General features: G+C 48.0%; 1 protein-coding gene across 13 annotated transcripts; it reads left to right on the forward strand.

Moving 5' to 3' along the window:
* Positions 1-518: 518 nt before the first annotated feature.
* Positions 519-26,377, forward strand: NYX (nyctalopin). 13 transcript variants are annotated; one of them, XM_055801119.1, is made up of 4 exons: positions 519-2,992; positions 12,472-12,542; positions 19,910-20,233; positions 23,583-26,377. In XM_055801119.1, the coding sequence occupies exons 3-4, from the start codon at positions 20,137-20,139 to the stop codon at positions 24,980-24,982; spliced, it is 1,497 nt and encodes a 498-aa protein (XP_055657094.1). In that variant the 5' UTR covers positions 519-2,992; positions 12,472-12,542; positions 19,910-20,136; the 3' UTR covers positions 24,983-26,377. The 13 variants fall into 13 exon arrangements, with proteins under 13 accessions (XP_055657094.1, XP_055657092.1, XP_055657103.1 ...); XM_055801117.1 differs by lacking the exon at positions 519-2,992 and adding an exon at positions 8,216-12,196; XM_055801128.1 differs by lacking the exon at positions 519-2,992 and adding an exon at positions 8,220-12,196 and having other exon boundaries at positions 20,183-20,233.
* The last annotated feature ends 524 nt before the right edge of the window (positions 26,378-26,901 follow it).

Below are 26,901 nucleotides of genomic sequence, written 5' to 3' on the forward strand. Positions count from 1 at the left end.
ACAAATATTTTTTTAAGTATCAGCATTTTCTAACAGACACAAAACAGGTTTGTTGAAGGGTTCCTGTCTGACTCTATTGTCCTTTCATATCAGTGTGTGACACCATTTTCTCTGTTGCAGCATGACTCAAAATGTGTACCACGTGTCACCAGTTCAGCCTTGGGTGCTGTAGGGTTGGGGCTCGTGCGTGGGTGCCATCTGACAATAAAAACCTGGGGTGAGCTGCTTCACTCCTGCGAGGGGCAGGGGCACCTGGGCTGCCAGCAGTTTTGCCTCATTATTCACTGTATTATTTTGTATGTTCATTTTACAAAGTTAACACCAATTTACAAAAGTATAGCCTCAGCACCCTACATGTTCAGTATATGGATTGTGGAGTCTATCTGATTTACAGCCCCATGCTGCTTTCAGGAATGTTGTAGAGAAAATGTCTATTGGATTTGTGAGAACAAAAGTGGATCTTTAAACTCCAGGTTCATTTGTCTTCTTTTTGTGTACTCTACAGGGCTGATTCTGCTGAGGCCTCATTAATGGTCTTGCAAAGCACTTTTCCAAGCTCGGAGGAGACAGCTGAGGCAGTATTTCCAAAGCATCCTGGCTCTTGGTGTACCTTCACTGCAGTTTGCTTGAAAGGAAAGTTTCCTGCTGATGCTAAGTGGGAAGAAAGTTAGTTCAGGAGTTCTCACCTCTTCTGATTCGGTGTTCACTTTGGGCGGTTGAGGATAGTGCTTTGTCTGCTGCTTTGTGGGGCTTAGGTGAAGGATGGGTCTTTTAAGTCTTGAAGGCTCGGTGGCTAGTAGTAGTTCTGTTACTTGCTGCTGTAAATGAGGCTTTTAGTGGGTCTAACACCAGTCAGAGGGAACTATATTTTATTGAATGAAAAACAGAACAACTCAGCCTTGCTGCGGTAAGCTGTGGCGTAAGCTTTGCGCTGTGATGTCAATAGCAAAGTGGGAATGGGGTTAAAGCTTTGGATCTTCCTGCTTTAAAGATGTGGGAAGAGCGTAACAGATCACAGTCTGCATCCTGATCTGTGAGGCTGTGTGCTGTGGGGGTTAGGAACGGCGGAGACGCTAGCTTGTGGGGGAGGTAGGAGAGAGCAGCTGTGCATGTTGGCACTGGTGCAAGCTGGCCGCTGACGTGCGCAGGCTGGCAGGGAGATATGCTGGATCAGCTTTGTGGGTAGAGAAAATGTCCTGGATTAGTTAGTGCTGGCAAGAGCCGAAGTGAGAAAAACACTGTGAAACTGAAGCGGTGGATGTGAGTCTTTCCTGGGCTTTCCATGCAGTGCTTCCCAGAGTCCCCCCTGCTTACAAGCTACTTACCATGTTTTTACTTTGAAATTCTTTATATATCACTGAATTGATCCTCTCTTGCTACAGAAATATCTTACTTTCCTTCCCAATATGGAGGTTATTTAGCCATTTAACTTGTGGGTGACTGGTGTTACCCTTCATTCCTGTTGTCCTTCCTGAAAGTCAGATTCACGTTCCCTCGTGCTGGGAGGTGAGGGAAGGCCTGTGGCTGTCGGGTGACACCTTCCCCTCAGCTTGATTTAACTTGTGGTGCTGCCCTCAGAAGTAGGTCTGGAGCAGGTTGTGCTTTTCCCTTTCTCCCAGCGGAAAATTCCCACTATGTCACTGTTCCACTGAGGGGTCCTTGGAGTGCTGACCTCAAATAGTGCTGGGCATGGGAGAGCAAGCAAAGCAGCAGCTAAAATGAAGGTGTTGATGGGTTTGATTTCTGTTCTTGTATTTTGTGTCACCAGTGACTTTCAGAGCACATTTTCAAGCATGTTGGGCAGCTTGCCTGTAGGATAATATTACAGTATTAATAAAGGAGCAGGCAGGAATCAAAAATGTCCAGGTTTTTCCAGCTCAAACTGGAAAAGAAGCAGATAGAGAGTAAGGAAATAGTGATTTCAGTGCAGTAGAGAAGGCTGTCGGGCTTAAAGGGTGATTGATGGTTGGCAAGAGCCATTATAAGCGGATACAGTGTCAGAACATTTCCATCCCTTGAAGTTGCTTCAAGTCTCCACAGCCCAGCTGGTACCAGATGCATGTTTGCATTGTGAAGTGCCAGTAAACCAGGCTAGAGAAGAGCGAGGCTTGTCCTAGCTGACTTAAATAATGTAAAATTACTATCCTTTAGTGGGAAGCACTAAAAATCCCAGAGATAGTACTCAAGCCCCTTTCATGTGATGAGAAATTCAATTTCTAACCCAGTATAACCAATAGTGAGATTAATTTATGCTTTGAGTTCTAACATTAATCTTTAATTTAGCTCAGTGCCTCTTCATCTAGCTGAGAGATCTCCTGACTGTGCTGTTTTGATCAAGGATGTTGTTCTTCAAGAGCTGTAAACCCCCTCACCGCCTCACAATACAAGGTCTGTCGTCCTAGACAGAGACCTGTATTTACTTGCATGAACAGGCCTGCTAGTAAAGATACTTGCTGTAAGTAGATCTTCCTTTTAAAGGCAGGGCATGTGTGTGGTAGGATTGGGAAGCATTTTCCTACCCTCCCTTTTAGGCAGTTGTCTCCCACGTGCACTCTGGTGCCTTGGGCAGCAGCTGCTGCTGGTCACATGAAAGCTCCTCTGCAGAGCCCCACGCCATGGCCAGGGCCGCAGGCAACCCTCTGGTGTTTCTGTTTAGCCCACTGCTCAGAGAACTGAGCCTGTTTGATCGTGATGACTTGCAGATGGCAGAGTGCATGTGCCATTAGTTTTGGAACTGGTAGAAGGCTTTCCTTTTTAACTGGTGATAATTCAGTTTGCCTGGGACAAGGATTTTGGAGCTTCAAATACAACCTTTCTTCTGTTCCGTTCCAGCTTTCGTGTTTTGGTGTATAGTCATGTGTCACGTGCATTACGGCTGCTCATGTGTTCCTGTGTATTTTGATGACTGAGGCAAGCTCAGAGGAAATCCGAGGCCCCTGAGCACACAGGGGTGCAAGGCAGAGGACTGCACAGGCCCTTACCTTGTTCCCAGGTACTTTGATTTTAACACTGCAGGACTCTTGCCTAAACTCTTTCTGGATCGTCTTTTTATACCTTATTGCACCTTGTCAGCTGTGGGATATGTCTCTATTACTTCCTTTACCCAAATGGGATCGTCCCTCTGGAGGGTTTCATGGTGTGGCAGTGCACATGCCAGTCACCTCTAGCAATGGACTCGTGGGATAACGCAAAACCTGTGTGGGAGCACAGATCCCACCTGTGATATCCTGTAGCCTTTTGCCCCATGTTTGTATAACATCTAGCAGAGTAGCCTCTTAGCTGAATTGCTGTGCAAATACTTAAGATTACTCATGAGAGTAGGGAAGACTAACTCCATACAGACTGATGTTAACGAGAACTTCTTGGGGAAGATGCTTCCTAGCGGTCTGCTAGGTCTGCTTTTCTTCTGATCTCTTCAAAGGATCACCTGTGGGCTTTGAGAGTGTGGTTGGGAAACTGTAGTCAGATGTTACAGACCTCATTTGATCAAATTCCTGTCGGGGGGAATAAACAAGCAGTGTTGTATGTTTTGCTTTAGGAAGTTCAGAGATTAGCTAAGTCTGTGTTTTAAACCTCCTTCATAAACAGACTCCAGCTGTGACAGTCCTGGGATCTGTAACCTCTTGCTCCAAGCTGCAGTGCCAAAATAGAAACAGGCTTTTTCCTGGACATGCTTTGTCCTGAGATGATCCCTCAGTTTGTGAATGTGTTCTGACTTGGCAAAAACCAGTCATTTAAAATATTCAGCGTGACAGCTGTGAAACTGTACACACCATGGTCTGGTGACTGACCGGAGGAGTAATAAATGCCCTCTGCAGAATGACACAGAATGACACAGTCAACACTGGCGTCAGTTCTGGCAGCTCCAGCCTTGCTGGTTTGTGAACACATCACCCCTCGTCTTTTCTAGCTGAGCGATGGAGATGCAGCTTTTCCCATGAATTAGAGAAGCAGGAGATGCAAGACAAAAAGCAAAGGCCGTGTAAAATCTATCAGCAGCCTGGGAAGGCGTTGGTGTTTGCATTGCAGCGTTCTATGTGCAAAGTTAAAATAGGATACGTCTACTATGTGTAGCTTTACAGGGACAAGAGTGCTCCAGTGACCTTCCTAAGCTGTAAACTTCAGATTTGATTATGGTGTCCGTTTACAGGTAAAGAGCCAAATATTTGGGCTGCAAGGGTGCTTTTTTTTTTTTTTTTTTTTTTTTTTTTCTGTTCATTCCATTTGCATAAATCTCTATATGCGGCATTCCTCTTGATGGAAAAGAAAGGCCAGCACTTACAACAAACCCTGTGATAGTGCGTTTATGACACTACTAGTTAGACAGGTGAATAACAGTATTTGGAGGAAATTTCTGTAAGCTTCTTGTTAGTTACCGTAGATAGTTCTGTGCTGTAGAATTACATGTGTCATTTGTCAAAGTGGAAATTGCTGCTGTGCCCCCAGTTTAAGCTCATATACAGCACTGCAGATATTATGCCAGGCAGGATGGCTGGGTTCTAATGATGCCCCTTTGCTCCTTCTCTTCATTAGAGATGCTTACCTGCAACTTTCACTTATCCTTTCATGTGGAGTAAGTCCCAGGTGGAAACATTGAGTTTTCCAGGCTTATCAGTGGATTAAAGTGGGCAAGAAAGTAAAAAACCCAGTCCTTTCTTTTTAGTTAACTTATTTTATATGAAGGAACTCTGAAGTGTTTCTTTTCCTCCCCAAATGGGGAATGTCAGATAGACTGTTTCGTGCCTTTCCTCTCTTTAAGAATACAGCATGGGAGGTCTCCGAAGTATAAAATTGCTTTTCCTTAATCAAAAAGACAGGTCTTGAAGCTTTAATAGAGATGTGTTTTCTTCTCAATAGTTCTCAAACATTTGCGCTACATTGGATTTAATGATGCAGGAGTTTTAAAGGGGCTGAATAAATGACTGCTTTTGCTTTTCATCAGCTGACATGTTGGTGATATAGCCTCTGTTAGAGACCTTTCAGGAAAAAACAGCATTAAAACCAGACCGAATTTACTGTGTTTAAAAAACAGCAGTGGAAAAACATGCCTCAAATACATAAATGTTACTGTTACAACACAAAAATGTCAAATGTGCATGAGGTCTCTTGTGTTCTTGGAGACCTTGGTTATATTCAGTAAATATATTCAGTTACTAGTGGTAACTTGGAAGACACTTAAGTGTGGGGAAGAGAAGGAGGGATAGCTAAACAGAAGGCTGACAAGGGGTGCAGCTGTGCAAGCATGCGTTGCGTTAGCTGGCTGAAGCTGCGGCGCAGCAGCTGAGGGATGAACTAGAGCTCTGGTATGTCACTGCACAGTTTGTTCTTTCTGATTTATGAATCCCACGCTTTGAGTACCTTTGCTTTGCGGTGTTAATGGCTTCAGTACGGATCTTAATCAGGCACTGGTATATCATCTCTGTCAATCATCAGGCAGCAACAATATGCAAATGTTATCCCAAATCTGGGTTCTTCACCTGGTGTGCAAGAGGTGGCCCATGCACAAGAGTTGAGATACTTGTTTATTGCATGTCTGTGCAGAGGTGGGTGCTAAATCCGTAAAGCTAGCAGCCCTCTTAACACATAGTAAAACTTTTTATACGGTTGGAACAATTATTTATAAATACATTTTGCCGCACGTGATTCTCGTTGGTTCTTAGGAGCCTTGTCTTCATTTAGAGGTAGAGTGTTCTTTCTTTTTGCCTCACCTGTCCTCTGTGGAGGGGGCTTTGTCAGTACGGGGCTTTCTTTGCTCGAGGATGGGTCTTTTAGTGTGCTGATGAGGATAGTTCATACATAGTTCAAGTAATTTTTTGTTTGGTCTCATTAACCACTTGGTTCTCCTTGAGCTTATCTTGTTAATTCTTAGCCTGACCTATTTATGATGTCTATTCCTTCTCCCAAGGCCATGTCTTGTTAAATATTTGTAAGGGTTGATTAACATCCTCTGTTTTCCAAACTCTTTCTTGTTTTTCGTTACAGATATTTACATATTTCTTTTTTAAAGTGAATAATTCTTATATCACAAACACACTGCCACACTCTCACTCGCTTGCAGAGATTTTTGCTTTGCAAAATGTAAAGCCAGTGCCTTGTCACTTCGTCTTCCAAACTGGACCCTAAGGAGAGTTGTTAATAACTAGTAAGGACACAGATAGCTCATACTTGCTTTACAGTTAGATCAAGCTTATGGTGCATTACCATGCGAATGTTACAACCTGTATTTCCAGCACAGTCACTCAGCTGTCATGCACAGGTGCTGGAGAAGGAAAATCATGCCGAAAATAAATAAAACAATATGCTTACGTTAACTGCAAATACATCACATCTTGTTTATTACATACAACTCTTCTTAGGCAGCTCTTCCCACCCCATTAATAAAATGTCCATGAGGTTTCAAAGTATAAAGCTCAGCAGTTGCTGATGCAAAATGACAACAGCAGAAAGATGATGGTTTACACCACTCATAGATCAAGTCTGAAGGCTTTATTTACATGCTGCAAGACTGCACAAGGCTTTCTCTAGTTTGGTACATGGGAAATCTGGCAGTGAAATCAGTTGTTATGAAATTAAAAAGCATTCTAAAGACTTAAGGCATTAAGTGCTCTTCGCGTGCTGCTGTATTACATTCATAAAATACCCAAGCCTCGCCCTAATGGGCTGTAACGAACTCTTGCTGAAAAATATATCAAAATAAAACTACTGATGGTCTGGGAGAATGCCTTTCAGGTTCCTCGTAAAGACTTCATACCAATTAGCAAAGCTAGTCCCAGAGAGCACCTAACAGGCTTTATGCTAGACCTTACAGATGCTGGAACAGGACTTTGTTTTTTACAATACCAGTATTTACACTGACTTATGGGCTCGAGTGATAGGGAACGCGAGATTTGCAGTGAAAGCAAGGCAAATGATATCGTTTAGAAGGGCAGTAACAAAATTATTACTACCAAGAAAGTGGGAAGTCAGAGCTGTGTGGGCTGAGTTCTGTCCTTATTTGGCTTTGGGGAATTATGTGATTTTATTCTATGACTCAGAGTTGTTTTTACAGCATTTGCGTCACCCTGAGAAGTTGAATCTGCCTAAGACCCAGCATGTTCCAGGAGAGAATATTTTGTTCTGTAATGTGAACTCACTAACAGATACTGACAGCCTTCATGTTTTGCTTTTTTTATTATTATTGTCATTCAGGCATAAACTGCAAAATGTCGCAGAGCTATCAGGTTGTGTTACCACAACAACTACATGCAGTATCAGGAAAATCTTAACACTTGGAAAATGATTTTACAAATTGGCAACAGTGAATTCCATTTCTTGTTTGTCTCCTTCGGCCTCTGTTCACATGTGGAAAAAACACAGCCTGTGCATGAAGTAGATAATGTAGCCCCCCTCGGCTGCACCTGGATCTGACCATATTATTTCACTTGCAGAACCTCACTCATTATAGGTACCGCAAATTAGTCACCGCCCTGAAGTGTAAATGCTTGTGTTTTTCCATCCAGGAGGGTTGTTGGAGGATTTGGCACATAATGCTGTAAGGAGATGGCAGAACTGAAAGTAGGTAAGCTCAGTCAGTGTTTGAAGATGCAGCAAATCCAAGCAAATCCAAATTTAAGTCTTTGAAGGCTGGATCACAAATGCTGCAGCCCTGTGATGCAAAGTGCTGATCCAAGATTGGCTCACTCTGCTTGTTCAGATGTGTTCAAGTATTTCTGAGAAGTTATTTTTGTGCTGGCAGGCTTTATGAGAGATCAGGTGGTGTCTGCCCATGTGGCTCTGCATTTCTACAAGGCTGGAGATCATTTCTCTTCCTGCAGCTGGCACAGAGCTGTTCTAAAAGCATGATGCTGACATAAACACTGCTCTGGCTAATTGGATAGAAAAGAGGTTGCATGCCCGCACCCAGTATGGACCATGTTGATGGCACTGTGCAGACTGGCTTTTATTAACGGCCGTGGAAGAGCCTCAACCTCCCATCCATTGTTCAGGATCGAGTAACAGCTCGGACATAACAGAGATCCCAAGAAAAATGAGTCTTTTCTTGTTCCAAGTGCCTTGCATATGTGCGAGGTAGGGACGCTCACCTTTTAGTTCCCGTCTTTGCTGGAGAGCGCTGGCACTGGACTTTGACTCTGGTTCACTGCGTTGCTTGTTTGGCACGGAGCTCAGGCAGGAGGGTGCGTCATGAACCTGTGAGCCATTCTGTAAAGGAAACTTCCTTCTCTCTCACCTACTAATATTTTTTAATTTTTTTTTTTTTTTACAATTGCATTTTTCCAGTGGTCTGCTTTTGGCTTTTGCTTTACATTTGCTTAGGTTTTGTCAAGAAAAAATGCTGAAGCTGAGTAAGGTTCAGTCATCTCAGACTGCAGCCTGGGAATGAGAGGCACTGTACTAATCTGCTCTCTGTCTCTCCTCTTATGTCCAGAGGAGAAGAAAATGAAGCCAACACGATTATCAGATAGCTTATTAACTGAATCCCATCAGAACTGGTCACTCTGCAAATTCTTGGTGATTTAATTCTCCCATTTAATTAATTTCTCCCCTAGAAATGATTAGTTCACATTAGAGGTGAATTACCTGTTGATTTTCCATTTGATAATTAGTGCTCTTCTAGGCCCTGGTTAAGCTTTCTTGCCCTATGTCAGATTTGTTCAAAAGCAGACACTTAAAGTCTTTTGATTTGGGCTTCTGTTAATCTTGCCATTTCCCATTATACGTATGGGAAGACATGCTGCCTTGTAGTCAAGGCAGGGGTCTAATAATGCCAAAGGGGCCTCCTGGAGAGGTGCTTCCCTCCCCGTCTCTGCTGTGGACTTCCCATGTACCTGGGAGAGACGAAAGACAAGAAAACCCACCCCAAAATTAATTACAGTGCAAACCTTCGACCTTTGCAGCTTCTGCTCTGCTGGTGCCCAAAGTCTCTGAGCCTTGACTTTTTATCTGCATGTTTGTCAGGCGTGGGGCCAGGGTTTGCAGCAGCAAGGGCTGCCTGCAAGGGCTTTCATGGTAGATGGGGGAATTTTGGGGGGGTCTGGTCTCTCCTCCTGAGGCAGCTTCTGTGTTTTATCTACAAATCGGTTCAATGCAAAATGCAGAAGCTGTCCAGGAAACAGAAGGCAATGCTTCCCCCTACACTGCTCCCCTTCCCCCCTCCCCCAGATATATTTGCAATTCTCAGTCTCCTCTTTCAGTATGTCTCTGCCAGACAGAAGCCTGCTGGCATTATTTATTAATTTTGCTGTACAGTGTCATGGTTTCAACAGGAGGGGGGGATAGTCCCCTTTTGATCCGTGCTGGCCCATAGCTTCTGTTGGCAGAGCACTTCTTTAGGAAAGAGGGTAGTGTGGGTTTGGCTCTCCCCATGTGATGGAAAGCAGAGAACCTGCGGCTGCTATTTGTCAGGCAAATGCTCAAAAATTTGCTGGTTGTACAAATCTGGGTGATGTTGCTCGTGTTAACGATTGCTGCGTGCCGCAGAGCACAGATTGTCCCTGCACACTCCCAGGGGAGTGGTGACAAATGCTCTCTTCAGCCTCTCCAGGGACAGAGGTGGCAGTGCTTGCCGGAAAGGCTGCCCTCGCCTCCAGTGGCTGCAGGGCTGGGCTCTGTACGTGAAATAAGGTGGAGTGCAAGGTCAGTGAGCAATGCCCCGGTGACACCCGATAGGGTGTGTTTGGCTGGCTGGTCATGCACAGGCATGATGGAGGAAAGGCTAATGCCTGGCAGAATTTTTTATAGAAATAGGCATGTTTAATGCTTGAATAAATACAATGTTTAGATCTCCCTCAGCTGCTGCCTAAGCCTCAAGTCTCCCAAAACACTTCTGTTCCTTGGTGGATTAGAGACAGAGGCTCAGAGCCTCAAGGGTATTTCAGCATCTGTGCTGCTGACATCCCCTGGCTAACCCTTAATCCTTTTTAGGTCTCTCAAGTGTGAAAGGAGTCACCTAAACACAGGTGCTATTGCCTGGCACAGCCCCAGAGCTGCAGGGGGGTGCCTTGGACAAGTTGTGTTCCAATCTCGGCTTTGCTGGCACAAGCCAACCTCACCGTACCGTGTTACTGCCCTGGATGCCCATCCTGTTCCCCTGTGAACGTCACTACCGTTTGAGTCGGGAGGGACCTGTGTGTGCTGCTGTTTTCCACACCCTGTGACGGGGCTCAGTCCTGTAGCCCATCAGTTGGAGACCTTCAGGCAACATGCAGCCAACTGGTGGCACTGGTAGGGTCTCTCAGACCCGATGGAATGCTCTGTCAAAGGCACCTACTGAGCATCTACCCAAAATAGTAGGCTGAGGGTGTTGCAGCGTAGTGCTTTCATTCATCGGTTCCACGGTCTGCTCTTTGCAATTTTGAAGTTGCACCACTAAATATCATAGTGGCAGCCCCAAGCAGCGGTTTTCCCTATCCCATTTACGGGGAAGGCAAGCTTTTCTGTTACACTGGTGAGCCCACTGCTCTGGTAGGAGAGAGAGATTGTGGATGGGCTGTCACTTGAGTGCACCAGAGTGGCTGCTGCAAATGCTCAGTGAGTGCCAAGGAGAGAGAGGATGTGTCCTGAATGCCCTGGAGGTGCTGCTGGGCGCTGGGGTAACGGGAGGCGCAGCCCTGCACGGCCAGGCACGCTGCCTCTTCCCTGTCCCATGCCCTCATGTGCCAGATGTGTAGCCCCAGCACAACCCGGTAAGTCTTAGAGGAAAATTGTGAAAGTGCTGTCTAAATCAAAGGGAAGTAATAACCATAGTGAGAAATTCTTGGCAGAAGACAGTTTTGTTGAGGGCTGCGGTGTCTTGCAGCGCCCTGGTGTGATTTATTTTTAATGCTGAACGTCTAGCCCTTCGTTGCATTTCCCACAGCTCAGCCTGATCAATGTACTGCAGCCTCTCCTTCCCGCTGCCTCGTACACATGGTGTTTACCACCTCGTTTATTTTCTGTTTACCATATACAAGGAAAGCAGATACTCTCTACTCTCTGTTATAACTCACATCAGGCATGGTAGCTCAAACAACTTGTAACACACTTGTTGCTAAAGCACAGCTGTTGTAGCACAGCTTTTCTGACAAGTGCAAAGAGGGTTTTCCCCGCCTGTTTGCAGCCTCCCGCAAACCCGATGCAACCTGCACAGCATCCCTCGATGCAACCTAGAAATCGTTACGGGATTTGCAGGCACCTATCAAGCCAGCAGTAGAGCTTTCTCTTCATGTTGCCAGTTGCTAGGCTTGGGATTCAGCACCGATCCTGTCTGAGAGGGTAGTGTCCACCCTGCTGCAGAGGAGCTATTTCCTCTGTCGCTGTCGATTTGGTGTCTCAGAAAATGCTGTCGCATCCTGTCTCCCTCAGGTACCCGTGTAGCTGGTAGGAAACAAAGCCTTTCGCATGAGCAGAAGTGCTGTACTTCTGCAACGCATAAATACACCGTCAGTGTGGGGGATTTGCTGTGTTTGCCCGTGACGTGGCCACAGGGGCTTTTTTGGTGATGCCCAGGATTGACATGCAGGAAGAGGTGTCAGCAGCCCCTAAAATCACAGGCAGGGAATGAGTGAGAAGCAGAATATGCAGGCTTAAATGTGTGCTTATCTACAGCAGTGGCTGTTCCCCTCCCACCCCCAAGCTCTGCTAGCTTCAATCATCTTAGACCTGTGCAAAAACTATACATACATCAGGTGGTGGATGTTTGAGTAGCTGCATTACTGGAGCTGGAGAATCTGAACACCTTGCAAATGGACTTGGCGGAGGCCTGGAGAAAGCAGTGTGGCAGATGGCTGCTGTGGGCTGCACTGGCTGCTCACAGCGACTGCTCTGTCTCCCCTCTGGTGTGCCCCAGAGTGATGCTGGGTTTCTCACCAGAGTTTCTCATGCTCCAGGTTTGGGCTCCCTGAGTTTCTTTGTCCTTTACCCGTGACACATCCTTTCTTAGTAGTCCAACACATGCTGTTCAAGTGTGCTGTACGATGTGGGGAAGCTTTTACTCACACAGCTGTGGGGAGGAGCCCTGGCGACTTTCTTGTACCCCTTTGCTAGGAGGGGGGCATGGGAAGGAGGTCTTGACCATAATGAACAGTTTTTAGTAAGTTCTGTCACTGTGTTTTCAGTCCAGTCCTTGAACTGATCTGGGACTGATTATTTGCTGAATGCACTGCCATTATGTGCTCAGGAGGGCATGATAAGTTCATTTAACACATCTTCCAGATCATCTGTAAGTGTATGCTGCTTTAACCTCCTGTTTAGTGTGCTGGTTTTTATGTTGTTGAAGTTTATTCCTGATCTGCTGATTGGCTGCTTTCCTATCTGTCAGCATCTTTGACAGAAAACAGAATTATCCTTTTAGATCTATTACCAGGTAATTATAGTGGCTTGGCGTGAGGGAGTGCTCCTTGTTACTTGGCATTCAGAAGTGTTAGGCAGGCAGGGGAAAGTACCATGGCAAATAGAGCAAAAATCACATTTCAGCCCAGTTATACCTCCCCCCAGATTCTCCCCGAGTATCTGACCTGGCTACAGAGAAGGCTCCTGACAGAAATGCCCGAGTTAAGTGGAAACAGGTAAGTGATGAACTGCCCCGAATGTTGACGCTATACAGTGGGGAGAAGGTGGCACTGATCCTGTCGTGGAGGTGGGAGAGATAAATCACCAGGAGGTAAACAAACTGTCTGGTGAGGCCTGGGAGGGCTGTTGGCTTGGATAATGTGTTGCTTGTTGTGTGTTTAGTGCAGAAAGGCTGCTTCAAAAGGTGTTTACGGTGCCGCGTTTAAGTTTATTGTGCATTGCCCATACATGGTTGTGGAGGCAGCTTTAAGATTAATTGGCTCACTAGCCACCGAGGGGGAATTAAGCGGAGCTCACTGCAATGTATCCTTGCCTTCGTGTGTGTACTGTGCAGCCTTCCCATTAGATTACAAAGAACTGCAGGTAGTCACTGCCTTGGGCAGCAGTCTGCAGAGAGCACGGCATGAGGACTTTAAGGAGGAGACAAGCCGCTGTCTTTTTATTACACAGGATAGAAAAGATCCTGCAGATGCCGAAGGGCTGGGGCAGAGCAGCTCCCCAGCTGCTAGCAGCCCGAACCCTCGCGGGGCTCCCCTGCTCTGCATGCCCACACCACTGGTACCCATGCACTGGCTTCAGCAGGGAGGGCAGGCTGGCTGGCGTGGGTGCTGCCAGCCTTGACTTTCCCGGTCTGCCAGTGTGACATGCAAGCAGCAGCTGCCCGCTCGGCCACACACTGGGCACGAGCCGTGATGCAGTGCGGCACACAGCCAAGCACTGCTTGAAGGCAGAAGTGAGGGCAGAGCTTTCCGTACCCTGCAAAGACAGAGGCTTCACCAGCAGCGGTTTGTCCCTGAAATGAGACGCTCGTACATGGCCAGCCAGTTTTTCATTGAGGCCAAGAGTCACAGTGCAGATGGGGGGGATGTAGATTCAAGTTCCACTTCAGCTTTAGTTAATACAGTCTGAGCCCAGCTTCCCTCTCCCTCCCCAAGGCTCCTCTGGGCATTGTGGGGAGTCACCCAGTAACCCCAGTGATGTTGTTTTTCAGCATTGCACCCATACGCATGTGTTGCAATGGGAAGCAGGAGCTCGATGCCATGGCAGGTGCCTGGCCCTTCGCTGCAGAGCAGCCCATGCTGCTCCTTTCTCACTGAAGTGTCACTGTGTGATTAGCATGTGTGAGACATGAAACCACATCCACAGAATGGGTCAGGAGAGATCTCATGTAAAAGCCAGTGGCCTGGACAGTCTTGGAGAGGCTCTCTGACCTGCCCTTGTCAGGCAGGGGGAGGATTTGACCTTGACAGAGCTACATTCCGTTCCCTGGGCTTCTTGTTCCTTTGCATGGGGTCTACGTGATATCTAACTGGGCCATTGTCAGAGGTTTGGGCTGACAGACAAAAACACTGGCCTGTGGTTTGCTGTGCACGGCATCTGCTTCAGTCTCCCTACCCTAGAGTGTGCTGTTCCCTTTCAGAAGATGCTCCTGCTTGCAGCTGCAGGCTCCTGGGCCTCCGCCCCTGCTGCACAGCTTGGCCATCGTGCAGCAGCTGGGCTGGGGCTTCACATCTGGTGCCCAGCTTGACCCTCTTCTCTTTCTGCCGCTTCACTGGCTTCACTTCCTTACCCTCCCCGTGGGTAAGCGGCGTTTTGGTGGCTATTTCTTGCCGTGTGCTGCCGCTGGCTGCCTTGTCTCATCTCTGCTTCCTCCTGCCATGGACCAGGTGGTGAAGGGTCCCCCAGAGTGACTCCTGCAGGTAGCCTGCAGCCAGCCCAGCCCTGCCGTGAGGAAGCCTTTGGGCTGGGTTTGGCCATCATGACGTGTCCAGCACTGTCTGTGCTCTCAGTCCGTAGGCAGGTGTTTGTCAGGAAACTGTCCCCACTCGGACCCACTGTATGATGGCAGCCTGCTGCTGGGCAGCGTGTGCCCGCGCCGCCGTGGGGACACAGCTTGTGGGGGGGGGAGCGGGGCAGCTGCCGGTGTGAAGCAGCTGCAGGGCTGCAGTGTTCCACACACAAACCCAGGCCGGCAGGGTGAACATAAAACCAGGCAATGGGCTGTTCTTTGGTCACGTCTTGCCAGGGAAGCTGGTCAAGGCTTGGACAGTTTTACAGACACTGAGCAAACCTGGACCCTTGGCAGAGGCTGCTGATGGGATTGAGGGGACAAAATTGGTCTCTGGGGTGAGGTGGGTTTATTTCTGAAGGGCAGGAGGCATTTTGACAGCCTGAAGGCACTGTCGCTGGTGTCAGTCCTCCTTGCTGAGGGTACACTGGGAGCAGGACACCATGGGGAGCACCACAGCGACTCTGCCTTCCAAGGGGGTTCTCGAGGTGGCGTGGATCTTCTCCAGCTGGAATGGGATCAGCAGAATGCAGCCTGATGAGGGCACAGCACACCAGCCTGAGGAGGCTGGGCAGGCTGAGATGGGGCTACAACACGGGGCAGAGGGCTATCAACAACAGGCAAGCTGCATTGCCCAGGCTGGGCAGAGACCCACAGCCCTGGGCTGGGCTAAAATGGAACCTCCGGGCCCTAGGGCTGGGGTGGGGGAAGGCCCCAGCGGAGACCCCTCATATAACACCTACAGGTACCCCCAGGACCCTGGAGCTTAATGCCTGAGCAAAGTCCAGGGGTCTCAGCCCAGACAAAAATGAAACCCTTGCCTGCAGAAGAAAGGCTGTCCTCTCTTCTGATCAATGGAAAGGTGCTTAGGTCCTTGCTCTTGAAGTCCTGATGGGCTCCACAGCTGCTTCTAAGTCTCCTGAAAGCAGCAACATCATGCATGTACCAAGCACTGTTTCTGGCGATTACTCAGGCTGTGCCAAGTTGCAAATCCCAGCACAGCCATGCTGGTCCACCCAGTCTGCTCGCAGCACAGCAGTCTCCACCGCAGAGGACACCTCCTCCCTGCCCCAAACCCACGCCATCCGGAGCTGTGCACGCATGGCATGGCTGGCTGGGTGACCACCCTACATGCAACCCCGGTCCCATGGAGCAGAGCCGACAGCAGGAGCCCCATCAAGAAATGCTGAGGCAGCTACTTCAAAGGTCACCCCAGTGGTGATGTGCACAGGAAAGGGTCAGAAGTGCGGCACAGCTGCTGCTGTGAGAAGAGGGGAAGTATGCACTGAGCTGCGGCTGCTATTACAGAAGTTCAGGAAACCAAAGCCTGGGGTGGGCGGAGGGGCTTGGGTGCTCTGCGGCTCAGGGCCCTCCCCCCCCTGCACTAGTCCCATGAATGCAAGCAGCAGTTGGAGATAAATAACAGGAATGAAGCTGCTCAGCCACTGGAATCAGGCAAGCAGCTCTGCCTCCACTGCTCTGGGGAGGGCAGTGTTTGGATGGACACATCTGGATGTGCAATGCCTGGGATCCAGCTAACCCAGCACTGGTTCTAACAGTGTGGGGGTGTCCCCAGAGCTGCATGCCCTCAGCTCTCTTGTCATCCTCTGTCAATGACAATGGGCCCTGCTGAGGCCCATGATGGCACCCACAGGTAGGTGGCCAAAGTGGGTATGATGAGACCTCTCTCACCTTCAGTTAGGTGAGATGGGTCCCACCATCTGTTTTTAGCCAACCTTTGAAAATAAAGGGAATATTTTAAGCTGTAGCTGAACCACTGCAAGAAGTGAGCCCCAGTGGTCAATTTAAATCACATCAATATGTATCAGAGAGAGGAGCTACTTTCAGATCCTTAACGCACCATCACAGGAAATGCCCCTGGCCATGAAGAAGTGGGTTTTTAGAAGCAATCTTAAACTAAATCTGCACAGGCTTGCCCTGTGAGGTGGGCTTGCCCTCGCTGCCAGCTTGTGAAGCTGTGCCAAGGCTTATGTCCCCAGCACATACCCCTGGAGCAGATCAGGCTCCTCCAGTCAGGGCTGAATTCTCCAAATTCTTTTGGTGAAAGATGAGATATAAGATTTTTTTTTTCCAGTGGTAGCGTAGCTCTGCTGCTTTCTGGGTTTGGCTCCACTGCTAGGTTGACCTCAGGCTTCTCTGAGTTCCCAGAGATTAAAAAGAGCAGGACAGGTCATGAGGAAGAGCCCTTAGTGGCAAAAACATTAACAGCGTAGAGCTTCAGTAGCAAGGTCTGTAGCTTCCGAGTCTACTTTCAGCCCAGCAGCCACGAAGCTTCCCAGCACTCAGCCTTAACCAGCTGTGAGTCATGCTCTGAAAAATGTTGAGGTGTGGTTTAAAGCCCAAGTTTGTTTCTTTTAAAGATAAATGCTGGTCTCCTTTATATACCCTCTGGTGTTTTAGTTTTTTCTACCCGAGATGACTAGAAACTTCTCCTTACCAGGCCTCTTTCTCACCTTGGCACGGCCGTTCAAAATCAAAGGTTATCAGGAAATGAATGAGGCTTCGCAAGAGCTGGCAAATGTTCATGGGTGGCACTGTGTGGCCAGCTCGGTGCTCCTGCAGTGCTCTGCTGAAGCTGCTTGCAGGGCGATGCTCCTCGACCCCCCGGCTGCCTGCAGAGGGAGACTTTCCTAGAAATTGTGACCTCAGCGTGTCTCCCACCACCGGTCCCCACAGCCTCCCCCCTTGCAGGGGCTGAGATGCTCATATGTTCTCTGTGCTGTGGTCTGGAGGTGCACGAGGCTCCTGCCCATAAATGATGCACAGAAATATACCGCCTTGGAGCTCCTGCTGCTGCTGCTGGCCAGGCAGCTGCTCCAGCTGTGCCAGCACAGGTTGGCTGGTAAGGCTGTAGGTGGGAGGGCTTGTGATGGGGCAGGACAAGGGCTATTATCAGGGGTCCTCAAACCACAGCCCACGGGCAGGATACGGCCCCCCAGGGTCCTCAGTCCGGCCCCTGGTATTTACAGAACCCACACACACACCCCTACCGGGGGTTGGGGGGGAAACCAAGCAGCCGCAGATGACTGCCTGCCACTGCATCCGCGCACCGGCCCCCTGGTTAAAAAGTTTGAGGACCCCTGAGCTATTTCAACCTTTCCTACCTCCAGCCACAGTAAGAAAGGCCAGACTGGGGCTGAGCTTCATCACCAGGCCAGCTGTGGCCAGCAAGCTGTACACGTAGGACACGGATGGCAGAGATGCTCTCAGAAGCTCCTGCAGGAGCTAACAATACCTGCATTTCTCCACGGCGAGGTGGCACATTGCAGTAGCTCTCCAAGAGGTGTTCCCTGCCAGCCTTCCTCCAGCTTCTGCCAGAGCCTGCTTTGCAACATTGCTAACGATGTCATGGCTGCTGATTTTGCAATAGGCACCAGCTACCACTGTCCCCCCACCCCTGAAAACAACTGCTGAGGTGCATACAGCTCTCAGTTTAATAAGCCCCCCCCCATCCCACCCACCTGTTTTACATAGCAGAGGTTCCTTGTGCCATTCTCAGGGGATGTGTTTTGCCAGATCCCACAGTCTGCCCCTCTGGAGGAGGTGGCTCTGCAGATCGTCCCACCCCCACCAGTCCCTTACTGTGCACATGGAAGAAGAGCAACGAGGCACAGGAGAGCCCCAGAGGCTCAGCAGCAGTCTGGTTGGTGCCTTGGTGCGGATCAGCCCCTCCTCATTTCCAATGAGCAGATTTAATATTGCTGTGCAAACCAAGCAGCAGGTCTAGTCCCTGGGGAGCTGCCGACTGATCACACACCAAATTGTCCCTGAGTCCCATGCACCCACCTTGCTCACTGCCTCTGCCCCTTGTCTACAGCATGTGTACACCTGGGGAGAGACAAGATTTCTGCTACCACTGTTAGGGCTCTGGTAAATGTTGGGGAAAAAGGAGCTGGCAATAGCGCTTTCCCATCCTCCCCCCTATTCTTCTTCATGGCCAAAAGGCCAGTGTTCTGGTTTCTGTGATCAGACAGGTTGTGGCTTCCTGGTATTCCCATGGGAACCAGGACCTTCAGGGGAAAAGTCAGCTACCCCGGTGCTGGTGCACACCTGGCCAGTGCCACTTCTGTCCCCACAAGATCTCTATCAGCTTTAGCTCTGGTGGAGGCTGCAACATGCCTGTGTGTGCCTTTGCCAATCTCTTTCCTCCTCTGTGCAAAGCAGTGTGGTGCAAAGCACAGATGTGCAAATCTGGGGGGTCGGTACCACAAGGTGGTGGGGAAAGGTATTCTTCAGGTAAAATCAGTGCTATGTGGGTCACCCCCTTCCTTCCAGCCTGCCTCCCAGCACCAGGCTGCTTACACGCTGTTTAGACAAATACAAATTCCCTGCGGTGCCAGCCAGATGCCTTAAAACTGGGGGAAAGCCAAAACAAAATAAACCTGATGTAGCTGGGTACTTTAATTTGCATGAAGAGCTGAGCATCAGCAGGCTGTTTCCCAGCTGAATCTTTCCTGCTGTAACAAGCATAAATTCATCAGGTATTCCATTTCCTGAAAAAAATAAACAGCAGAATAATTCACTTAGAAATAAAAAGTAGAGCTATTTTTCCCTCTGACATGGTGAATGCAATTACCTAAGGCATGGGAGGCTGAGATAACTCACTTATTCAGCCCCCACTCTCCAAAGAAACCATCATCATTCTGTCAGAAAAGGCTTTAAAACCCGATTCACATCCTGAATGCTAAAACATCACCACATACAGAACCTGTCCTTATGATTTCCACACAACAGCTGCAGCACCACAGGCAAACCGCTCTCCTAGACAGGGCAGAGTTCAATATAACCAGGGCAATACAGACCATGCAAGCTCCCTCTGCCTGTGGACCCTTCTTCTGGTGCTGTTGGCATCTCCTTGTCTTTCAGGAGCAATCCTCAGCAAAGCAAAGCAAACCACACCGGCGTCCTGTTAGCAGCGTGTGAACCACACTGGGGCTGGGAAAGCATGCATGAAAGAAAAGAGGCCCAAGCTGCGTCTGTTCAGAGAGCTCAGCGAAGGGAAACTGTAAGCCCGTGCTTGCCCCACACTATAATCCTATTTAGGTTGCACCCTGCACTCCCACCTCCTCTGCCATTATATAATGGGGAGTGGAATAATGACTTTCAGCAATGCTGTTCAAATGGCAGCGGTCCAACTCTGGACTGTATTTTTTTTAATGGAGTGGGGGGAGAGTAGGTTGGCAGAGGGGAGAAAGCATCAGTTTGGTTTGTCTGCAATCCCTGTTTTGCTCTGGGAGCTTTAGAGGACAGACACATTCTTCCATCTCCGCTAATCCTCCTCTGATACAGAGGATTTTCCTGCCATTAAATGATAGCTTGTGAGAAAAAAATGCCAACTTTTCAGAGACTGACTCGTATGGCTAATGGCAGCCCCATGAGCAGGAGGGAAGACACAGCCACTGCCTGGCTAGGTAAGCAATATGTTTAGATGATTTCTGATGGGAATTTTAGTTTTGACTGTTTGATGCTAGGCTGGTTATGCTCCCCTTACCAGTACCTATTTCCTGGGGAGATAGGCAGTCTCTTACTACTGGTGATCTGCTTCCACCTCAGGTGATAGGAGCCTGCTCTTGGCACAGCTGGTGGGAAGGATGCGGGTGAGCTCCTGAAAAGAGTAACACAGAGCTGCAGGATTCCCTGAGAAGGTCAGTGGTAGAAGAAAGATGCTCACCAGGAAGGTGCTGGGGACTTCTTCAGTTTGAAAGTGTGTGGGAGAGGAGCTTTTTCGCTCATCTTCATTTCTAAACATAGAACTTACTGTGGGAAAATGATTCAGGGAAATGACAGAGGATGAAACCTGTCTCTGTTCTTCCTGTGTGCTCTTAGATCTCTCAAATTTGCTTGCCAGACCTGAAATGCCACTAGCGAATAATCAAGGTAATGTTTGCCATCATTTTAAATGGTGAGTATACTCTTATTCTGCATTACCCAGCAATGGATTAGACAGTTTGGAGAGGTGTAGGTTAAATACTCAATTATTGCAGTCATTGTCTCTCTACCCTCCTAAAAACTCAGCAAATATTTTTTCCAGTCTCTCACTTTTCCTTTTAAATACTGAATTACTGTAGTACTTAAAAGAACAAAAGAGATCCTCCCTGGGTGGAATTTTGTTTATTCCTTATTCTCACAAATATTGTTGACTTTACTGGTATATTTCACCCTTTTTCTTGAACACATACCTCATTTGAGCACCCTCTGTGTGAATGAGTTGGAAGCATCTTCCAGCTGCTGCCCTGTCTGCTGCTACAGTGTTAAAAGCAAAGAACATCCTTCTGGGGGAAGGGGAAGTGAGGAAGGGGAGGTGGGGATGTTTCAGACTATGTTGGTCAGAGGAGATATGGCCAACCAAGGAGATCTGAACAGCAGCTCTCCCGAGGGTTTGGTGGGGTTCACATGGAGGATTTTTTTCTGACTTCCTTTGCAAGAGAAGGAGGGAGAATTGCCACAAAGACTTCGGTGCTGAGGGGCTCCTCTGGGCTCCTGTTGCCAGGGGAATGTTTTCTCATTGGATGGTCCTCAAGTCCTTGCTTTCCATGTACTGCATGATGCGAAGAGATACACTTATAAACAAAGATCTCAGAGGTATGCTGTGAAATGCCACTAGCAGAAGACCCAGATTTGGTAACTGAAAAACCCTTGTGTATAAGGAAAACAGTCTGGATATGGCTTGGGTACAGACGTTTCCTTTATCCAGTGATAAGAGAACAGGCAGGGAGGGGGAGGAGGCGATTTGGTTATCAGTGTTCTCATTCCTCCACTGCACACAGTGTCTGCAGCTGCTGGGGGCAGTCTGCTCTGAAGGCCAGAGATGTGACTGACCTTTGAGTAGCTGTAGCTAAACACTGAACTTGCTTGGGACAGTCTTACATACAGGACAGCCTATGCACATATGCCCCCCTGGATGCCACCCTGAGCCCATGCAAAGCTCTCATTCCAGAAGGAACACTTGCATCCATCATTTTCCAGCCAGCCACCTGTGGTCAGACATTTGGGAACAGGCAAATCCTTAATCTGTCTGGCCCTCAGTTTATGTAACTGCCTAACAAAAACAACATATGCCCCCGTATGCAAGCAACAGTGTGGAGTGGTGCAAATGGTAGCAAACGAGGCAGCTCCCAGGCAGCCTACGCGAAGAAAGAGCAACCTGAGGCAGGCGTGTTGTCCCCGTCTTGTCCTTAGGCTCCTCACCTGTTGTCTACCCAGGGCCCTGGCTGAAGGGGAGTTTTCTTTAGCTGTGGCTGTTAGATGAAGGCTCAGGAAAAAAAAAGAACATACAATCAAACAAACAAAATGACAACCTGTCTGAAATACTTTCCACCAGAGTCCTTCACTGTCATTTTTCCTTGAAGGGATGCTGTTTTGCTAATTCTCTGGTCACGATAGTGTGGCCATGCTTGATGGGACCTGCATTTCGATATTGAGGCTACAGCTGAAGTCCTTCTGGGATGCTCTCTGCACATATCTAAATCCCTCTTCTACAAGTGATGATGGGGTTGGTTCAGACAGAACCAGGCTAGGCAGCTCTGGGTTGATGTTCTGTTAATCGGGACCTGTCCAGCAAACCTGAAAGTTTTGCAAGTCTTCTGCTTGAACAAGCCGCAGGCAGCTTAAATTCATAAATACAGTACTGTGCATATTGAGTTTAAAAAGGATGGAGAAAGGGCAGAGCAATTGCAGTGCAAACTGTAGTTTGGTCTGTACACTGAAGCCTTAGGGGCTGAAAAAAATCAAAGCTTGACACTGGCTGAAGATGATGCTTCCTGGCATATCACCTCACAAATCTGTCTTAATAAAAATGTCCATTGGGAATATAGCTGTAGTTAGCAGTTGCTGTACTGCTAACCAGCAGGGAGAGGCAGCCCAGTTGCTGGGATCTCCGCTCTCCAGTCAGTCTGCAGGAGTGTGGGGGAAAGTCTGTTCCTTGGCCTTTGGGGCCAGACATACACACGCAGCAGCAATGTGATCCCAGCAGTTCTGTAATAAAGGTGGCTGTTCGTGTGTCTGTTGGTATCTCACATCTTTTTGAAAAGAAATTAGAAGGATTATGCCTGTGTGGGAGCCAATAAACTGCAGCAGAAAACCCAGTCAGTAACAATACCACATTTTCCCGCTAGTGACTGTATGGAGAGTTTGCTGGTGCAGCTGCTCATTTTGTTGAGTGGCAGGTAGGATGTGCCTTTGAGAGCAATTACAAAATGAGCTCTGCCTTCAGTTCTTCCTCTCTAATGAGTTTATTTTGCAGATGTCTGGCTGACTGAATGTTTTTTCCCTGCAAAAATGCCTGTCCATGGAGGCTGATGTCTCCCGTTCCTTTTGTTCTTCTCTGATTTCTCCCCAAGAGCTTTCTCCTTGTCTTCCTTGTTGTACATCCACCTGCATGGGACTACATTGAAAAGAAACCACAATAGCCACATACCTTCCATGTCAGGCTGATAAAAGGACAAAGTGGCTGCTCTCATCAAGCATAAGGCACTATGATGACTGTCTTGAGAACTGGCAAAACAGTAAAAAGTCATGAAGAAAGTAGTTGAACAATATCCCTTAATTTGTTTTTTCCTCATGCATAGTGGGAATATGTTTTTAAACACTGTACTGTACCCTTAGGAGCTGATAATTCCCCTTGTAGTGTTGCACCAGCTCATGGCTCTGGTGGACAAATATTAGGTTGAATGAACAACAAAAAGGAAGAAGCAAAAAGCATGACTTTGACGTGCTCCAGGCAACTAACTAATCTCCCCTGCTGGCTGTTGGACTAGAACATACTGCCCTCCCCTCTTCCCCACCCAGAAATACTGCAATCCACCCAAGCTGGCCTTCAAAACATCTCTGCCTACTCCCTGGTCAAACCGTGTCCCCATCAGCTTGCAGAGAGACCAGTCACAGAGACACTGAGAAATACGTAAGTCTAGGTGAGTTCCCCTCTTGGGGAAAGAAATTAATCAGAGATGACGTTCTAGATGACATTATATATCTATATATCTGTATCTATATCTACACACACGCCTTCTCAGAGGGTTTAAAAACTCCAGCAGATTTTTAGGAATCTTGCATGAGAGCTCCTTGGTCAAAACTGGCATACAAATAGCAGGTAGTAATTAGCTTGGCTAGAAGCGAGGCAAAGGCAGCATAATTTCTTTTTCCTGTTGTGGCTAATATATTTGCTAACGATGCATCCCAATTCTCTCCTTGCGTGCCTCCATGGGGATGGCACGTTCCTCTCCGACAGTGATCCTTTGGGTCCCCCACGTCCAGGCGGTGTGGGCCTGCGTGCGGTCCTGCCCTGCCAACTGCGTGTGCACCCAGGAACGGAGCTGCTCCGTCCTCTGCGATCGTGTTGGCCTGGGGCAGATCCCTAGCGAGTTCCCTTGTGAAGCCTCCTCTATCAACCTGGACAAGAACAGCATCAAGTTCCTCTCTGAGAGGGCCTTTGGGACTTTGCCTTCCCTCAAATCCCTGTCGCTCAACCACAACAATATCTCCTTCATCACCCCGGGGGCTTTCAAGGGGCTGCCCAGCTTGACCGAGCTGAAGATGGCCCACAACGAGTACATTCGCTATCTCCACACGCGGACTTTCACTGCCCTGAGACGGCTGGTGAAGCTGGACCTGGCAGACTGCAACCTTTTCAACATCCCAGACAGGATCTTCATCGAGCTGCCTGCTCTGCAGGAGCTCTTCTGCTTCCAGAACAACTTCCGGAGGATCCCAGGGGCCATCAGGGGCATGGAGAACCTGACCCACGTTTACCTGGAGAGAAACAGGATTGAAGCCGTAGCCTACAACTCCCTGCAGGGACTGACAAAGCTGAAATACCTGAATCTGCAGGACAACAGGATAAATGTCGTTCATGAGCGAGCTTTTCAGGGCTGCCAGAAGATGGAGTACCTGTACCTGAATGACAACTTGATTAGTGAGCTTCCAGAAAACTCCTTCGATGGCTTGAGGTGCCTGAAGATGCTCAACCTGGGGGGGAATTTTCTCAGGAACGTTTCCAACACGTGGTTCGGGGACCTGGGGGAGCTGGAGGTCCTCTACCTGGACCGCAACAGGATCAACTACATCGAGGAGGGGGCTTTTGAAAACCTCACCAGCCTTGTCGCATTGCACTTGAACAGCAACAACCTGACGACCTTGCCCTTTTCTGTCTTCCAGCCGGTGTACTTCCTCGGGCAGTTGTACCTCTTCCGCAACCCCTGGGAGTGCGACTGCCGCATCGAGTGGCTGAAGGAGTGGATGGAGAATTACAGGCTTGTCAGGGATATCCCCTGTGCCTCCCCCTCCTCTGTAGCTGGGATTGACCTCATGGATGTGCTCTATGAGAGATCGCCAGAAGGTTACTGTCTTGACCCAGTGGAGGTTAACATCACGTCTGAAGGCCCGACCCCAAGTGGAGAGCCTTGGTCTACCACCGAGAGCAAGTTCAACAGCCTTATCTCCAAACTCTTGCTCCAGATGGGCCTTCCCGAAGAGGTGGCAAACACCACTGAAGGCTACAGTAACACCACACAGCTGGACGGACTAACTGATGGGGTTTCTTCTGGGGTGGGGGAAGACAGTATCGAGGCCATCTCCTTCTCTTTTTACTTCCCAGCACTTTTTACAGTGATTGTTTTGAAATGCAAATAGTCCAAGGGCTGCAAGGAGCATGGGTCCTACTTAAGCATTTAGTCCCTGTACCTACTTAGTCATTAGGGAGAAGTTCGTATCATGGGTCTCCAATACATAACTGGCTCCAGAACCCCCTGCTTGGGTTGGTTGGATCTGGCTCTAGGGAGATGGTGGGATCAGGTTCAAGGCTGCATCCCACTCTGGGTAAGAAACCTGCCCTGCAGGGTCTCAGAGCCTCCTGGACACTCAGAGCTGTGTGGAAGGTGAGCAATGAAGGAATAGCAGTAAAGGCTGAATTTCTCAGAGACGTGTGATGTCCCCTGCTGGGAACAGTGGGAAGAGGGATCTGTACGGATGGCGGTGTGGTGCTGTTTATTCCATTGGGCCAACTCCAGCTGAGTCAACCACCCACTTTATGAAAGCAAGACGTGGCAGCAAAACTGGACCCCTTCCTCATATCCTGACAGACACCCGCATCCACGGCAAGTGCTGCTGAACACTGGTGAACTACTTCTCGTTTCCACCAGCGTGTGCTGGGAGAGCGGGGCTGTCCTGGGCAGCATCCAGGGATGCAACACTAGTCCTCATGAACAAGAGAACAGCATCTGGGCCAGCACCTGCCCCAGGCGGGTCTGGGACGGGCACAGTGTTTTGGCCATGACTACAGGCAGGATTTTGATCCTTTCTCTGGCACAGGTACAGAAGAACCAGATGGACCCATGTTTGTCAAAACATTCTCCTCTGAGGCAAAGATATTTAAACTTCACAGCTTACTTATTAACATTGTTTCAATGTATTTTTTTTAATTAATATATTGTTTCAAGGAATATATTGTTTTTATTTGTAGATTATTTCATGGCATGGCAGCAGGGGCAGAACATGGTAATGACAAACGCAACCAGGCCCTACTAAATATTTTGTATTTCCACCACTAATGTGTATCACATAGCCTCTCATATTATGCATACCAACTTTGCTGTCATTTTCTTTTATATGGCATCTTACATGTTTTATCTTTGAAATCTTCATTGAATGCTGCTAATATGTCCAGACAGAATTACAGAATTATCATGTTTTATGATTCAGAGCATGTTAATAAAATAATTTGATATTTTTCTCACAAAAATAAACTAACTGATGAAAACCAGGTGTTTGGTTTTTTTTTTTTGAGATTCTTGAATTACTCTGGTAAGGTTTTTTGTAGGCTACTCAAATGGGCGCACATGAATGTCCTTTTTACGGTGTAGAGCAAATGGCAAGCTATTTCAGCATAAAGAATAGACACTAACTTAGAATATGATTGTGCTTACATTTGTATTAAGTAGCAATGATTTTAAAAAAATAAGTGACTACATAGAAATACGCTTCTGTGATATTTTAACTATATTAAATAATTACACATGGCTTATCATACTATGATGTACATGTTCATATGAAATGATACAACATATACAATCCTTTATTACTGCTAAAATGTAATTATGTAGGAATAAAAAGGGAAATTAATTAAAAGAAAACTATCAAACATTTTCCTAACCCCTTTAGTTTTCCTCACCCCTGCCTTTTCATGACCATTTCAACATGAATGTGAGCTTCACCCCTGTCGCAGCTCAGTCCCCGCGGGTGCTGGAGTAGCAGCAGCAGAGTGGGAGCCGCTCCAGCTCACGCTTTGCTAAGGTTGTAGTTCAGTATGTACAACATGTTGGCTAAAACCAAGTGAGAGCAGCTGTCCTTGCCTCTGCCCCTTCCTCCAGTCACACCTCGGCGAGCACCCAGAAACACAGGCAAAGGACAGGCCAGCTAAAGATGGACTTTGGGCACAGAACAGCTGAAAAATGGTGGGTAAACAAATTCATGCATGAAGACCTTTTCTTAGCAGCTCCTATGCCCTCTTACATCTGTGATTGTCTGGGAGAACCAGGGAAAGAAAGAAAGTT

The sequence above is a fragment of the Falco peregrinus genome, chromosome 4 (genome assembly GCF_023634155.1).
Source record: "Falco peregrinus isolate bFalPer1 chromosome 4, bFalPer1.pri, whole genome shotgun sequence".
NCBI lineage: Eukaryota > Metazoa > Chordata > Aves > Falconiformes > Falconidae > Falco > Falco peregrinus.

Bases quoted from the DNA above. Each gene is read 5' to 3' on its own strand.
- NYX (XM_055801119.1), top strand. From the start codon at position 20,137: ATGACAGAGGATGAAACCTGTCTCTGTTCTTCCTGTGTGCTCTTAGAT. The intron at 20,234-23,582 runs GTAATGTTTGCC...CCTCTCCGACAG, and splicing joins GCCACTAGCGAATAATCAAG to TGATCCTTTGGGTCCCCCAC.